Raw genomic sequence first — 17,533 nt, 5'->3', positions numbered from 1 at the left:
TGAGGTGAGAAGTTTAACCGAGAAGACTGCATGATGTTCAAATTAAGACCAAACAAATAATCAGGGACTTGACTGGGTGAGTTTCTTCTCTGTAAGTCCTCGAGCTTAATCCCAGTGTGGTCCCGGAACCAGAACTGCATCAGGGGCCAAAACTGGGGGACTCTGCATCCTTCTCTAGATTTTTGGCATAACTCACCGCACCCTGACCTTACACTGTGGGCAATCCCCTCCCTTCTGGGGATCTCAAGCAGACTTTACCTATAAAAAGGGCAATGTGTCCTGGAACTGCAAGCTGAGGTTAGGAACAGAGAACTGCAGAAACTATTGGCATGAACAACTCTGTCCAAACATCTACATTAAGAACCTTGACTGACCTCTAGCATGGCTTCTAACAGCAACCTAAGGCCACGTTCTAGGACAACTCGGCTACCCCTGAGTTCCTGTTTAGAAAAGTTCAAGGCTACCAAAGGAATCTGTTCCAGCCAACATCTGACATAAGCCCCTCATCTTCCTTTACTGAGAGTGTCTATTTAAAACAAAGATCAAAAACAAAACAAAACAAAAAACCCTCACGATTACAAGAAAAGTGTGACGGAAATAAACTAGAAATTGATATCAAAAAGACAGCAGGAAAATTAAAGATGATTTTCAGACTAAACAATAAACATCTAAATAACACATGACCCAAAGAGAAAATCTAATGAGAAATTTTAAAATATTTTTAAAAAATGAAAACAAAATTACAGCTTATCAGAAGGTGTGTGATACAGCAAAATCAGTAGAGGTATACACAGCATTGAGTGCCTATAACAAAAAAAACCCCTACAATTAATAACTTAAGCTTCTATACTAGTAAACTTGTGAAAGAAAAGAAAAAGCAGAGGAAGAATAAATCAAAGCGGAAACCAATGACACTGAAAAAAGGAAGGTAATGCAGAAAAAAACAAAACCCAAAGAAGTTTCTTTAAAGATACAAAATAAAAAGAAGATAAAATTCTCCCCAGGCTAAACAAGAACAAAGAGAGAAAACACAAATTAAATTACTAATAGTAGAAATGAAGGAGGGGCCATTACTACTGATTCCATGGACATTAAAAGGATAATGAGTGAATATTATAAACAACTCTGTGCCTACAAAAAGGAAAGGTTCCACTGAGAAACTGCTTGAAGGTGTAACTTAGCACCACTTTCACAAAGAAAAATAGATACTAGGAATAGGTCTGTATCTATTAAAGAAATTTAATCTATAACTCATAAGCTTCCAATAAAGACAGTAACAGATCCAGATGTTTCCACTGATGAATTCTAACAAAAATTTAAGGAAGAAATGACAATTCTCTACAATCTCTCCCAGAAAATAGAAGCAAAAGGAACACCTCCTAATTCCTTTTCTGTGAGGTGAGTATTACACTCGAATATCAAAATCAGATGAAGAAATTAAGAGAAAAAAATTGAACACAAATATCTCTCATAAACATAGAAGCCAAATTCCCAACAAAATATAAGAAAAGAAACCTAACAATCCATAGCAGGAATTACGTACTATATCTAAGTAGGATGCATTTCAGATGTGCAACATTTGAAAATCAGTAATCATAAATCATAATAACAATAGTCTAAGGAAGATAATCACAAGATGAGATCAACAGATGAAGGAAAAAAATCATCTGATAAAATCCAAAACCCATTCATCATAAAAATTCTCAGCAAACTAGATACAGACAGGCATTTCCTCAGCTTCATATACAACATCTGAAAAGAAATACAGGTAAAACATCATACTTTATAGTGAGAAGACAGATGCTGTCACACTAAGGTGAGGATATCCCTTCTCACCATGCCTATTCAACACTGTACTGAAAGTTCTAGTCAATGCAATGAGATATGGGAAGGAAGCAAAAGATACAGATACTTGAAAGGGAAAAATGGAATTATAATCATCAACAATAAGAAAACTCCTGGCATTAATAAGCCAGGAGTATATGTTAATAAGGTTAGCATATTATAAATATATAACTACTATATAATTAATATATTAATAAAGTTAATCTACTATAGAATTAACATATTAATAAAGTTAATACATAATAGTCAATTCTTTTCCAAAAAAGAGATGGAACTTGCAATTAAAAACCTAATACCATTTACATTAGCATCAAAATATATTAGGAATAATTCTTTAAAATAATATGTATAAGATTTACATGAGTAAAACTCATAAACTGCACTGAAAAAAATTAAAGAAGATCTATATAAATAGACACGCCATGTTCATAGATAGGGAGATGCTATATTGTTGAGATGTCACTTATTTCCAACTTAACCTAGATACTTAATGCAATTCTGTTTAAAATTCCAGCAAGATAGCTTGTAGATAGAAGCCAACAATTTAAATTTTATGTCAAAAATGAAATGATCCATAATACCCACTGAAGTCAATATTAAAAGTCAAAGTTAGAGAATTGATATTACTGGATTTCAAAACTTACTTTAAAGCTACAATACTCAAGACTGTATGCTATTAACAGAATAATAGACAGATCAATGCCACAGAACAGAAAATCTAGAAACAGACACCCCAAACACTCAACCAACCTTTAACAAAGGCGCAAAGGCAATTCAATGGAAAAGGACAGTCTTTGAAACTTACAGTCCTGGGATAACTAGACATCCATATCTAAGAAAAATGAATCCAAATACAAACTCTAAACCTCTCAAAATAATTAACTCAAAGGGAATCACAGACCTAAATGAAAAACTCGCTATTTATAAAAAATTGCAGGGACATCCCTGGCAGTCCAGTGTTTAAGAATCAACACTTCCACTGCTGGGGGAAGAGGTTTGATCGCTGGTCAGGGACTAGGATTCTACATGCCATATACAATAGGCAAGAAAATCTAGAAGATAACACAGGGGCAAAACTTGAGTTTGGTAATGAGATTTTAGGCACAACACCAAAAGCACAGTCCATGAAAGAAAATAATAAGCTGAACCTTGTTAATATTAAAAACTTCTATCTGCAAAATATACTGATAAGAGAATGAGAAAGAAAGGCCACAAAAGGGTAGTTATAAATCTATTTGCAGGGCAAGAATGGAGACACAGATGTAGAGAACGGGCATGTGGACACATCGGGGGAAGTAGACAGTGAGACGAATTGAGAGAGTGGCGTGGACAAATATGCACTACCATGTGGACGACAGGCATGAGGGGAAAGTTGCTGGGTGACACAAGGAGTCAGCTCTGTGACAACCTAGAGGGGTGAGGTCAGGGGTGGGAGAGAGGTTCATGAGGGAGGAGATATATGTATACTTATAGCTGCTTCATACAAGAGAACCTGACATACCATTTAATTATCTTCTAATTAAAAATAGTTGTTAAAAATCTATGAATTTAAAAACTAGGAAAAAAATCTAGAGAAGTACTTATAACCACTAGAGTTATATACAACAATGCCAAATGAATAAAAGTCAGAAGTAATGAAAAGCAAAAGATCACAGTAATAACTTGATTCTCGAATTAAAAATCTTAGAAAACAGGACAGGAAATATTCAAACATGTAAGAGACTTCAAAAATCTGGAATTAAAAAAAAAGATCACGGCAGCAAAATCATCCAGTTGGTCTGGAAGAACAAACAGTTACTTACACCAAGCAACAGAAAATGCACCATAAACAGAAGCAACCATAGAAAAAAATTACCTACAAAGAAACTTTAGAAAAATGTATACAGTCTTCATGGAGGCAACAAGAAGAATTTCCTGAGAGTCTTAGGAAAAAGAAGGCTCAAACAGAATAGTATGTTATGTATACTCATGAAGAACAGATATTGTAAGACTGTCAAATTTCTGTAACTCCTTTACAGATTTAGTACCACATTCAGAGTAGCTGAGACCACAATGAAACACTGTCTTCTGCTTTTTGTACCCAGAAGTAACCACGGAAATCTTATGGAAGGAATAAAGAAAACTATTAACAAAAGTGAAAACATAAATAATCCCTGATGGACAGTAAGTCTCCACTGAACTTGACCCTATGTGTGCCCAGTGGGGAGTACTTAAGAGACTGGCAGAGATGTGCAGGCTGCAAGGGAAGCAGACAACAGGATCAGCTGCAAAAGGCTTTAAACTTGAGCCCTGGATTCTTCCACTCTGCCCTGGGATCATGAATCTCCACTGCTTCACTGAAGGAATCTGAGGCAGCATCTCCGAGGCCCCGTGCCAGGACCATGGGGCACCAAAGTTTGGCTTGGATGTGGCAGTACGGCCCAGATCATGAAATAACCAGCACAAAGTTTGTTGTGTGTGTGCTTAGCCACTCAGTTGTGTCTGACTCTTTGCGACCCCATGCACTGTAGCCCACCAGGCTCCTCTGTCCAAGGGGAAACTCCAGGCAAGACTTCCAGAGTGGGTTGCCGTGTTCTCCTCCAGAGGGGTCTTCCCAACCCAAGGATTGAACCCAGGTCTCCCGCACCACAGGCAGATTCTTTATGGTCTGAGCCACCAGGGAATGCTAGTCGATGAGAACTGGCCCTTTTAAATGATCACCTAATAGATTATCACCCAGGGACTAAAACGGAAAAGTTAGTATCACAGTAATTGTACAAAATGACCATCTCAGAACTTTTGAGCAATGACCCTGCAGTCGACTGAGAGCCCACAGTGAGAACTGTCAGGCTAAGGAGCCCCTTCACTTACTCTTCTGGAATTGTATGAGCATGGTTGGGGACAGGGGTGGACTTATACCAGAAAGGGAAGGATTTCCAGGCCCTGTCAGCAGTCAATATGAATGAAGTTTCTGAGTGAGATGTGAGGGGTTCCACACCACAGAAGACAGTCTCCCATCCCTCCCTCTCAGCTCATCTTACCTGTAGCAGCCATTTCCAGGAATCCTCGGGTAGAAATGGTGAGATGAGACGTATGTGCACTTCATACCAGGAGACTCGAGGGTTCACACCTTCAACATGAGGCCTTGGCCTCAGGTCAGCAGACGGGACGTAGCCCAGAATCTACAGGGGTTAAGGGAAGCCATGGAAAATGACAGAGCATCACTTACTATAGAAGAGAGAGGCCAAGAGAGCCTTCGGTGTTGGTCTTATGGGCTCCAGGAAGGCTGTTAGGCTTGGGCTCCCCAATTCTTCCTGTTGGGAGTGCTGACACGAGTGACAGGCATGGAGTGAGCCAGCTGACAGTTCAGGACAGGGACGTCCCAGGACCCCTTAAGAGTCAAGCGAAAGTCCATGTGCCAATCCTGTGAGAAGCTCCCCCGGAACCCCGCCTGTCCAGGTCCCGCCCCTGCTGTCCTCCTGGAGCCCAGATGCGCATGACAGGAAGTGACGTCCTCCTAAGCACGCTGGGGGAGCGACGCCATCCTTGACAGTGCCGCTATCTCTGAGAGCTGCCGTTGACGGTGGCCAGAGGGAGCAGTCCCAAGTGTCATCGGGTGTCAAGATCGGAGGTGACGTGAGTTACGAGTGCAGGGACAAGTCTCTGTACCCCCATTCCCTTTTCCCTCTGAAAAGAGGGGGCCACACAGCCTCCGGCCGCCCTACCCCTGCACTCAGACCAGAGGATCCGGCCTACCTCTCAGGCCCCAAGACTATCCACTAACCCCTAGGGGGTCTCGGGAAAGAATGCCTCGGTCAGGCTCTGCTGGACCCCAGCTCCGTTCAGTAGAGAAAGAGCGACGAGCCCTGTGGAGTGAAGGAGGGACCCCCGGCGGGACTGAGGGTCTCCATACACCAGAACGGCAGCCATGTGTAACCCCCACTCACCGCCATTTGGCTGCGGATTATCCGGGCAGCCGCCGGGCAGCTGTAAAGGCTGGGGGGCTCCCTCACTGCGACCTCGGACACAGGACACTCGAAGAAGAGGGGACTTTGGTCTGAGGGGCTGGCAGTTGGTCAGTAGAGGGAGGATGTCAGGGTTCGGGAAGATTCAGGATGAGGGCCATCTTCCCCGACAAACAGGCGACTCAGGACCCTCCCCTGTGCTCAGCGCTACCCCCCGGCCAAACATCGGGAAGTGGGACAGCGGTCTGAGAGGGGAGCTTGGAGCCTGGTTGTGAAGGGGCAGCCACGAGACAGCAGAAGGGCAGGTCCTGGGACCCTTCAGTGGGGGGCTGAGTATGCCCTCCTCTCCTCGTCTGGGGTGACAGGGAAGGTGGCACCATCAGTTTCAGACAGGAGAGGGAACGGGCTGGGTACGGGAAAGGGGGCATTCGATATGGGGGTGTCTCGCACCAATTTTCATCCTGACTCTGAATGTCAGCTGAGAGGACCTGCCTCCCCTGCCAGCCCCCACTGGTCCCCCTTTTAACGCCCAGGCAGGACTGTCTGCTGTGCCCCAGGGCTCACTCTGCCTTGCTACTCAGTGGTTTCAGGGGACAGGCTGACCAGGAGAACAGGAGCCCGTGGGTCCTAGAGCACTGGCCTCGAGGATCCCCCACAGGCGGCTTCCATTCAAGCCAGGGAGGACTCTCCTTGCTGAAGGTTCTCACAGCATGTCCTTGTCCCTCCTCCAGGTGCCTTCCTGCCTGCTTTCCTGCCCGCACTCCCACCTGCGGTCCCTGACCTGCTGTCACCATGCCTCGGAGGCAGAAGAGCAAGTCCCATGCCCGCAGGAAACGCCACGAGGTTCAAGGGGACACTCAGGAGGCCCAGGCCAGTGCTGCTGCAGCCCCAAAGGAGGAGTGCCCCTCCTCCCACTCTTCTGTCCCTCAGGGTTCTCCCCAGAGCTCCCCTGCTGCTGGCGATGGCCAGGAGCTTCAGGGAGCCATGGCCCCTAGCTCTCCTGATGCAGGGCCTTCATGTGCAGGATCTGATGAAGGTGCCCAGGGCCCTGAGGAGGAAAGTTCAGGTGCCTCCCAGGCAGCCCCTTCCACTCAGAGCACTGGCAAAGATCCTCTGGCCAGGAAGGCCAGGAAACTCGTGGAGTTCCTGCTGGAGAAGTACACCAAGCAGGAGCCCATCACGCAGAATGCCCTGATGAAAATCGTCAGCAGGAAGTACAGGCAGCACTTCCCTGAGATCTTCAGTACAGCCCGTGAGCGCGTGGAGCTGGTCTTTGGCCTGGAGATGAAGGAAATCGACCGTAGAGGGAACATCTACACCCTCATCAGGAAGCTCAACCTCAGGGGAAATGATTGTCGGCGTGATGAGGGGGCGCTGCCCAAGTCCCGTCTCCTCATGGTGCTCCTGGGGGTCATCTTCATGAATGGTAACCGCGCCACTGAGGAGGAGATCTGGGAATTCCTCAGTATGTTGGGGATCTATGCTGGGAGGAGGCACTGCATCTTTGGGGAGCCCAGAAGGCTCATCACCAAAGATCTAGTGCAGAAGGAGTACCTGAACTACCGCCAGGTACCCAATAGTGATCTTCCACGCTACGAGTTCCTTTGGGGCCCAAGAGCTTGTGCTGAGACCAGCAAGATGAAGGTACTGGAGGTTCTAGCCAAGTTCCATGGTAGGGTCCCTAGTTCCTTCCCAGACCTTTATGACGAGGCTCTGAGAGATCAGGTGGAGAGAGCAGGGCAGAGAGGTGCGGCCAGGGCTCCCACCATGGCTGAGGCCAGTGCCCCTTCCAGGGCCAAGTCCTGCAGCTCCTCCCACATTTAGGGAGGGGGGCAGGGCACTTTGTTCCCTTTGTGTTGGAAGAGAGCAGTCAACCTCCTAAGTAGTGCAGAGTCTTAGGGGTGGAGGGAACAAAGCCCATATCTTACAGTTTAAATGGTAAGCGAGTTTAGGTCTAGTTTCTTTTAACAAAATATATATCTGTTTTATTGTATTCACATGAGAAATACCTAATGAACAATGATTTAAATTAGAAATGTAAAGAGGTGAAGGAGGTGTTTAGTATTTTCAGATGTTCTTACTTTTGATAAGGTTTATTGTGCTTAAGAATTCAAATGTATGAATCATATAAATCATAGTTTCCAGCTGTTTTAATGTTTTAAAAGTTTGGGTATTTGTAAAACACACTGAAAGTACTGAATATATTGTTCACAATGCAAACAAGATAACATGACATTAGAAGAGAACTTTTCTTGAAGAGTAGTGAAGCTTCTAAAGTGTGCATGGTAGTGGGGGTTAGATCACATTTCTTTCGATCACATTTCTCTTTCTGTTTCACATGAGTAACTTCTACATATTATTTGTTTAGTTTTTTTGTTTTTTTTTTTTCCAATATTTTTACTTCTAAGAGGTTGTTTTTCCTCAGAATATTAATTTGGTAATGATACTGCTGTTATATTCACTGCTGTTTTAAAAGTTTTAAAGGTACAGTTTTGGTAGATATAAAAGAAATTCAGGATCCATCTGTATTGTCTTTATGATCTGAAAGTAGGTCACATAGCACTGCAAGAGTGATTTTCATGCTAATGTGAAAGAAGACCACAGAAACTTTTGAGAATCAAAAAGAAAATGGAGAAAAGAATACAGTAAAAAGTCTTTAAGTTGTGGTTTACCTTTCTTTTAAACTTTCTTTTAGTAAAAATAAAAAAAATACTTTGACTTATTTAGCTCATTTAAGAATATTTGTTTCTTTTGTCCTAATTCACTGCATATTCTCTGCTGTCTCCTGGATTAAAAGTAAACTCAGATGGGAAGGTGGTATTTGAGGGGTTCATAGTAATCATAACTTCCACTTATTACAAACCAATACTTAATCAGTATGCCACTGCTTTATATGTAGAACATGCATTCCAGCATTCATGCAGGATCAGATTTAGCAGACTCCATTTATGCATGGATAACTTGCAAATTTTCAAGTTCACAAACTGATGAAGTGACCTTCCTAGGACTAGTCCCCCGACCTGGATTGGTGCAGAGCCCACAATGTGTCACTTCTCCCAGCCTAAGCCAGGCATATTGTTTCATTCATTTTTCCTCTAAACACTCCAAAAAATGTGTCTCGTTGGATACATGGGGCCCTGTCCCAAAGAACTGTTTTGGAATAAAGTTTAGAAAATGCTGATAAATGAATGGTATGAAAGAAGACAAAACTACTCAGGGACAATGTGGTCATGAACACATGCAATGTCAGATACCCTGAAAAGATCAATATGCCCTCATTTATCCTTCTTGATTCTCAGGGACATAGAAGCCTTAGCTTAAGCACTGTGTCCTCAGGTCAATGGATGGAAGAGTCCCAGCCTCTGATATTTATCAAGGGGAAGATTTTAGGACACTAGGGGTCCCACAAACTATATCCTGCTTCTTGCCTTGTGTGACCATGGGGAGAGCAGTCTGTCTGAGGTGTGCCTTCCTTTCCTGCAGGGCAAAGGTGGAGGGGTTTTCAGGGAGTTGAGCATCTTGGTCTTTTGGCAGCAGCTCCAATTCTGCCCAAGTAGGAGATCCTAACGGGCCTTCATAGGATTTACAGTGAGGACACTGGGTGCTGATGAGTGGACCCCCCCCCACCCATAGCAAGGGGGATGGCACGGAGGAACAGGCAAGGGTAGCCAGGGAGTAGCTCTCTCACGCCCGCTTCTGTTGTCTCAAGAAGGCAAAAGCCTTGGCCACAGGCCAGCTGATTCAGCCAGTAGAGAGGGTGGATTCCCATTTGCTACCAGAAGTCAAGATAAGAAACCTGATCTAAGACAGGGGGACCACTTGACTCCAAAAGAGAGGGGAGCCCTAGAATGTTCTCCTCCTCAGAAGGCCCCAGTAGCTTTGCACACATCTGGTTCATCCTGTCTTCCAATCCAGAACTTCCAAGAAAGTAATGCCTTTGTTCTGAGGAGCACAGCCTCAGGTGAGTGGAGGCTGCAGTCTGGGTCTGGTCAGGAGTGAGGATGAGGTCCCTGAATGAGGGGCAAGAGGACCACTCAGCCCAGAACAGGGGAGAGTGTGGAGGCCCACCCCTGATATCAGTCCTATGAGACCCAGGAGAAAGCTTTCTGGCTGAAATGTTCTCTTTCCTCTGGAGTGGTCTCAGGGAGGTGAGAGCCTTAGTCTACTGGGAGAAGCCTCACTTCAGTACAGAGTGGAAGCTACTGACTCCAAGTGAGAATAAAGGGACTGCACCTAGAACACAGCCCTGCCCCTCTACCCCTCACACTGGCAAATTTGGGAATGTGGGCATGATGCACCCCACACATTTCTTTTTAGAGCATCTCAGGAGGTGAGGTGTTGGGGCTCAGGGGTCAACCTCAGGACGAATTCCAGGTCATGCCAAGAGTCAAGTAGAGGACCATGAGGATTAAGGAACCACTCACACTATACTACTTTTATAGAATCCCTCCCCTCGGGTCAGCCATGAGTGACCACAGGTTGGCAGCCCTCACATCCTCTGAGGAGGTCTCAGGGAATTTAAGGCTGTAGCATGAGAGGACAGGCCTCGTTAGGAGATGGGAAGTCAGTGTGGGGACCTGGAGAGAGGACAGTAATAGTGAAGAGAAGGAGGAAATACAGGTCTTCCTAGGAGCCTGACTGAGGACAGGTGCAGCCAGCATTCAGAAGGCCTCAATTTCCAGTCACAGCTTTCTGTCCTGAGAGACCACAGGTAGATGTGGCAAGTTAGGCAACCTCTACTTTCTTCTATTCGGTCTCAGAGAGTTGGGGGCCTTACTCTGAGCACATGTCCTCAGGTAAATAGGAACTTCAAGACCTCTCAACAGTTCCCAGAGGACCCCTGGTCATTTCTCCAGAGGAGCTTCAGGTAACCCTTGATGTGGCAGGGAAGACAGTTCTTTCATACGTGGGTCAGCTACTCTGTGCAGACTGATTTCCCTGGGCATTTGTCCTTCCAATCCTCCATGATAAAGGGAATTGAAGGAAGGCTTCAAACCAAGTGGCATGCTCCTCCCCTCAAGTCCTTGCTAGGAAAGTTTACCTTTGATGTTTCTGCACATGCATAGCTGCCCCTTCCACTTGTTGGGAAGAAAATTGCTCACTAAATTCCAGACAATAGTCCAAGCTAGAGACCTTCATTAGAAGGCTCCCACCAGGAGAATCGACAACTCTTGGCTCCGGGAGCCTGCCTCCATATGACAGGGATAGAATAGCATAGGATACAGGTAGCTGTCCCAGGTGATTCTGTGGAAAAGAATCCACATGCAATGCAGGAGATGAAGGTTTGATTCCTGTTCTGGAATATCTCCTGGAGGAGGAAGTGGCTACCCATTCCAGTATTCCTGCCTGGAGAATCCCATGGACAGAGAGCCTGGAGTGCTGCAGTTCATGGGGTTGCAAAGAGTCAGACAAGAATGAGGCCTTGACCACAGACAGACAGACTGGAAGATCTAGAAGTCTAGGAGGCAAATAGAGGTAGAGAAACATAGGAACAATTGGTAGACCATTGTAAGTTAACATCGTTGAAGAAAGGTATCAGAATGTAGTGGAAGAAGGCAGGTTTGTTTAAATATAAAGCCATAAATAATACATGAGATGTTCCCCAGGCCTTTAGGTAAAAGAGGAATGTCACGACCCTTCTATCCATTTGAAGAAGTTCTACAATAATCCAAGTTTGACCTCATAAGGTCAGACACTCTCCTGCTCCAAATGAATTGGGAGGCAGTGATGTAAGCCTGACCTGTACTCAAAGAAGGCAGTCTTTCCTAGTCCTCCACTTTCCATTGACTATAGAATGTATTCCACTTAATCGTCCAGGCAGAGTTCCGTCACCTGACTGCTTGCATCTCTTACAAGCATCCTATATTAATCTATTTCTTGCCTAACACTTTGCCTCTTGCTGAATTCCTTCTGTGCTGAGACACAAACAACCTGAGCTGCCCTAAGACCAGCTACCAGGTGAGTGATTCTAATTAAAAGACCATGGTTCAAGTCCCAAACTGGATTTTTGGGGGTTGGAGTCCTGGCCATGTGGATTTGAGTCAAAACCTGATGTGATAGGTTTCAGCTAGAGGAGGTCTCCATGCCACCCCTTCGAAAATTTTAAACTATGGCCTGTTAAACTGGCTCATAGGGCTAGAATGAAAGTCACTTTCTTCTGCATTTCTCTGCACCTAGACTCCCAGTATCTTTGCCTTTGGTGTCCAAATCCAGACACTGTATGCCATGAATGCCTCCATTTTGTGTTTATAAAATTCAAGCTGAGAGTGTCTACAGGATAGGGTGAGAATGGACAAACAAAAGAAAAGAAAAGACATTGAGCTAAAAATTTTCTGGCTACCTTCTGAAATATGGCTGTCCTGGTGCCTCAGACGGTAAAGAATCTACCTGAAATGGCAGGAGACCGGGGTTCGATCCCTGGATTGGGAAGTTCCCTGGAGAAGGGAATGGCAACCCACTCCAGTATTCCTGCCCAGAGAATCCCATGGACAGGGATCCTGGAGGGCTACAATCCATGGGGTCACAATGAGTCAGACATGACTTAGAGACTGAACAACAACAGCAATCTCCTAACACTTCTTCTACTTTACCACTTCTTGCTGCAACTAGTGAAGCCCATGCGTCCTAGAGCCTGTGCTCCACAGTAAGAGAAGCCACCACAATGAGAAGCCAGTGCACCCCAATGAAGGGTAGCCCCTGCTCCTTGAAACTAGAGAACACACACGCAGCAAGGAAGAGCCAGCACAACCAAAATTAAATACATAAATAATTTCTTAAAAAAATACTCAGGGAAGACACAACGGCCCCTGGGGCGAGAACTGAACCACATTCTGCCCAGCAAGATCACAGGTGAGGGATGCCACAGCCATGAAAAGTCCATAAGGGAATTCAAAAGGTATATTTACAAATGGGGAAATTTTATTTAGTTTTACTAAGCAGAACTTGGTTCATTCCAAAAGTGCCACATATTTCTGATATCTCATGCAAGTAAAAAAAAAAATTCACAAACAGTTGATACTATGGTCTGTGGTCATAATTATCAGAGGAATAAATGTCATTCTTTGAAATCCATTATTGCAAGAACTTTATAAATATCACATACATTACAATAGTTCTACAAAATAGGGTTTAGAAGACTCACTTTGCAGATTATGAATTTGGTAATATTCTCAAGTTCACAAGACTTGTGACAGAGCTGGAAATAGACATTTGGTCTGCATCTGTCGAGAGGCCACACTGTTCCACTCCTCCCAGCCTGAGGCAGACCTAGTGTCCTTCAGTTCTCCTGTCATCTCACTACTCCAAAGTGTATTTCAGAGGTTTCTGTTTCAAGACGGTGGTGTAGGAGGATGTTTGTTTGTCTCCTTCTGCACCATAACTGCAACTGGCTGTTGAACAACTATCAACAGGAGGACGCTGGAACACACAGAAAATGATACCCCACGTTCAAAGAAAAAGTGGAAGTCGCAACAAGATAATAGGAGGGGTACAATCACAATGAATTCAAATCCCATACCCCTGAGTAGGTAACTGGAGAACAAAAATACCAAAGAAGTTCTCCCACGATTGTGAAAGTTCTGCACCTCACATCAAGGAACCCAGCCTGCGGTTCTCACAAAGGGACTTGGAATTCCCTGGTCGTCTGACCTTGAAGGGCAGTGGGATTTGATTATAGGACTCCCAGACAAGTAGGGGAAACAGACACACCACTCTTGGAGGGCACAAACAAAGTCTCACATGCACCAAGACCCAGAGAAAAGGAGCATTTACTCCACAGGAGACTGAATCAGACCTACCTCCAAGTGTTCGACAGTCTCCTGTGGAGGCATGGATCAGCTGGGGCTCACCACAGGGATGGGGGCACTGGCAGAAGCAGTCCTAGAGGTCCTCCTTGGCGTAAGCCTTCTTACAGGTCAGCATTAACTCTGCCATAGAGAACACAGACCCATAATTCAAAAAGAGACAAGCACTCTAATGTTCACTGCAGGACTGTTTACAACAACCAGCACATGGAAGAAACGTAGATGTACATTGACAGATGTAAGTATAAAGAAGCTGTGGAGGCATATGCGATGGAATATTGTTCTTGTTATTTTGTCACTAAGTTGTATCCGATTCTTCTCAGACCCCAAGGACTGTAGCTCACCAGAATCCTCTGTCCTTGGGATTTCCCAGGTAAAAATACTGGGTGTGCTGCCACTTACTTCTTCAGGGTATCTTCCTGACCCAGAGATTGAACCCACGGCTCCTCCATTGGCAGGCAGATTTTTTACCATTGACCCACCAGGGTAGCCCAGTGGAATATTACTCAGCCATAAAAATGAACAAAACTGTGTCATTGTTAGAGAGGTGGATGGACCTAGAGAGTGTCATACAGAGAAGGAAGTCAGAAAGAGAAAAACAAAGATTGAATATTAACGTATATATGTCGGATCGAGAAGAATGGCATAGGTGACCCTATTTGCAAAGCAGAAAAGAAGACAGTGATATAGAGACCAAATGTATGGTACCAAGGGGGGAAAGGGTTAGGGTGGGAGGAATTAGAATATTGGGATTGACACATACACACTATTGATACTATGTATAAAATAGATAACCGTTGGGAATATACTGTATAGCACAGGGAACTCTCCTTAATTCACTGGGATGTCCTCAATGCGAGGGAAATCCAAAGTGAGAGGATATATGCATATGTATGTCTGATTATTTAGTGTGGAATAGAAGCTAACACAACATTGTAAAGCAACATACTGCAAGAAATATTTGCTGCCATTGACTCTAAACAGTGACTGTAAATGTACTTTTATTTAAACATTCCTTGACTTTCCGACGGAGTAGGCAATGGCACCTCACTCCTGTACTCTTGCCTGGATTTTCCAAAGAACAATGCAAAGTAAATCAGATTTTTCCTTCATAGGCTGTTATTTCACAGAGTGTTTTTATATGTTAACATGTATCTTTCAAAATGTAAATGTTATACAAAGGAAACTAGGATTAATAACTTTTTAAATTTCTCTTCTTTACTGTAATTGGTTTTACTATCCTAGTTAGTATGGGGGAGCAAAACATGCCATCTCAAAATGTCTCTTTTGATACACAGAATATTCTAACTGAAAACAATCAAGGCCAAAAGATTCAGAAAGGAACCTGACCTTTGGCCTAACTGCCTGAAAGAACGTAGACAAAGGTCCTTTTCCCTGGAGAGAACTATGACCAGAGACAGCGGCAAAGATTATGGGCAAGGTGTGGTGGCGAAATCTTGGCAGGGCGTAAAGATGAGAGTCCACTCTGTGGCCTGGGGTCTCTGCCTGGCACAGAAAATATTTGTTTACCAACATTCCCTTTCCCATTTCCATGTGAACTGCCTTCCTATCCTTTCAAGTCCCAAAGAACTACCATTAAAATGATCTTTTCTCTTTGGCTCTGGGCTTTGGCCATGTTGATGAATATTCAGTTTTCCTGGGTCTCTCTCACGGCTATGTGTTATTATACTTTTATTTTATCCTATTAATCTATCTGACATCAGTTTAATTCTTCGACCACCCGCAAAAACCTAGAAGGGCAGAGGGAAGTTTCATCCTCCTCCATATTAGCTACATCTCACATATTTCTCTCTGTGTTCAAAATCCTTAATGAGGTATTCAATAACAAACTAATGGCTACAAATATCATTAATGATTTTACTCATATTGATATAATTACATATTTCTTTATGCTTTTTAAATTTTTATTTATTTATTTACTGAGCATTACCCCACCCAATAGAGCAAGAGCCAGGTTTCCTCATAGCCAGTCCCTCCCATGAGCAAGCTTCCACAAGCCTCTTAAACCCATTCTTCAGAGGGCAGACAGAAGAACTACAATGCCCTATCCTCTAGAACGAAAACCACAATCACACTAAGCTAACCTAAATGATCACGTGGATCACACCTTTTGTAACTCAAAAGCTACAGGCCAGGCTTTGCAGGGCCACCCAAGGTGGACGGGTCATGGTGGAGAATTCTAACAAAATGCATCCACTGGAGAAGAGAATACCAAACAACTTCAGTATCCTTTCCTTGAGAACCCCATGAACATCATGAAAAGTCAAAAAGATATGATACCAGGAGATCATACCAGGGGGAGATACCTGAGCCCCCCAGGTCAGTAGGTGTCTAATATGCTATTGGGGAAGAGCCCAGAAATAGCTCCAGAAAGAATGAAGAGACTGGGCCAAAGTCAAAACGACGCTTAGTTGTGGATGTGTCTGGTGGTAAAAGTAAAGTCCGATGCTGTAAAGAACAGTACTACATAGGGACCTTGAATGTTAGGTCCATGAATCAATGGAAATTGGTCAAGCAGGAGATGGCAAGAGTGACCGTCCACATTTTAGAAATCAGACAACTAACATGGACAGGAATGGGTGAATTTAATTGAGATTACCATTGTATCTGTGGGCAAAAATCCATTAGAAGAAATGGAGCAGTCTCATAGTCAAAAAGAGTGCGAACTGCAGGTACTGGGTGTAGTGTGCACAAGGACACAATGTTCTTGGTTCATTTCCAAGGCAAAGCATTCAGCATCACAGTAATCCAAGTCTATGCTCCAACCACTGATGCCAAAGAAGCTAGAGTCCAGTGGTGCTATGAAGATGTACATCACAGCCTAGAACTACCATCCCCCCAAAATGTCCTTTTCATAATATGGGACTGAAATGGAAAAGTAGGAAGTAAAGGAATAACTTGCAGCTGAAAATGGAGAAGCTCTACATAGTCTGCATAAACATGACCCGGAGCTCACTCTGGCTCAGATCATAAGCTCCTTATGGCAAAATACAGACTTAAGTTGAAGAAAGTAGAGAAAATCACTAGGCCATTCTGATATGACCTAAATCAAGTTCCTTATAATTGTACAGTGGAGGTGAGGAATAGTTTCAAGGGATATGATCTGGTGGAAGACTGCCTGAAAAACTAAAGATGAGGGTTCAGAACAAGGTATAGGAGGTGGTAAAGACTATCACACAGGGACTAAAAGAAAAAACTTAGTACCCCCAAAATTGTACCAAAGGACAGAAATGCACCTCAGAACTTTCGAGCAATGCCCCTGCAGTCGACTAAGCCCATAGTGAGAACCGTCAGGCTAAGGAGCCCCTTCACTTACTCTGCTGGGATGGTGTGGGGCATGGTTAGGGACAGGGGTGGATTTATCCCAGAAAGGGAAGGATTTCCAGGCCCTGCCAGCAGTCAATATGAAGATCCTGTGATTGTGCAAAACCATCTTGGTTATAATGGGGCATCTGAAAGCACAATGAGTACAAATACCTACTTTATCTCCTAAAAGATAAGCTTTTTTAATTTTCAGATATGACACATTGAGACTTGTCACTTTGTGTAAATTAGCACTTCTGTGTATAGGAGATTCTGCCACTGTGACAAGTGCATGGTAGCAGCACACAACCTCCTGAGATTGGCAAGGTCAGCTAAGGATTTGACTTACTTGCCATCAACTGCTGTAATCACAAAATAGATGGATATTGTTCATTCTTGTGTGATATTGACTCCATGCACCTAAAATAAGCTTTAAAGACTTAGTATGGTTCGGTGCTCTACTTACCTTTTAAATGATTTTTGTTATTTAGGTTTATGCGCATAAACACATCATCATCCATCCAGCCTTCACAACCTTCACGGTGGGCCCATAAGCCCTTAGATGCCGTGCAAGAACCTCAGAGAAAGCTCGTGAACATGTAACATGGTTCTCAGAAA

General features: G+C 44.0%; 1 protein-coding gene and 1 long non-coding RNA gene across 8 annotated transcripts in view; one reads left to right on the top strand and one right to left on the bottom strand.

Annotated features, from left to right (window-relative positions):
* Positions 1-17,533, bottom strand: part of LOC147339776 (uncharacterized) — a 118,302-nt gene that overhangs the window by 21,919 nt on the left and 78,850 nt on the right. For 6 of the 7 annotated variants that reach the window (XR_015158474.1, XR_015158470.1, XR_015158472.1 and 3 more), the window contains exons 3-4: positions 13,586-13,714; positions 4,866-5,006 (exon numbers count right to left, since the gene is read on the bottom strand). This is a non-coding gene — a long non-coding RNA (uncharacterized LOC147339776). The remainder of the gene's footprint in view (positions 1-4,865; positions 5,007-13,585; positions 13,715-17,533) is intronic. The other variant, XR_015158476.1, reaches the window with a different exon arrangement.
* On the top strand, positions 6,452-8,520 carry LOC147339777 (melanoma-associated antigen B4-like). Its single transcript, XM_086386713.1, has one exon. It carries the CDS (start codon positions 6,582-6,584, stop codon positions 7,611-7,613), a length of 1,032 nt encoding a protein of 343 aa, XP_086242839.1. The 5' UTR covers positions 6,452-6,581; the 3' UTR covers positions 7,614-8,520.

Source organism: Bos grunniens, chromosome X (genome assembly GCF_055505025.1).
Source record: "Bos grunniens cultivar Pamir isolate PY7600 chromosome X, Bosgru_T2T1.0, whole genome shotgun sequence".
NCBI classification, from domain to species: domain Eukaryota; kingdom Metazoa; phylum Chordata; class Mammalia; order Artiodactyla; family Bovidae; genus Bos; species Bos grunniens.
This window is presented reverse-complemented; position numbering and strand designations above follow the sequence as displayed.

Bases quoted from the DNA above. Each gene is read 5' to 3' on its own strand.
- LOC147339777 (XM_086386713.1), top strand. From the start codon at position 6,582: ATGCCTCGGAGGCAGAAGAGCAAGTCCCATGCCCGCAGGAAACGCCAC.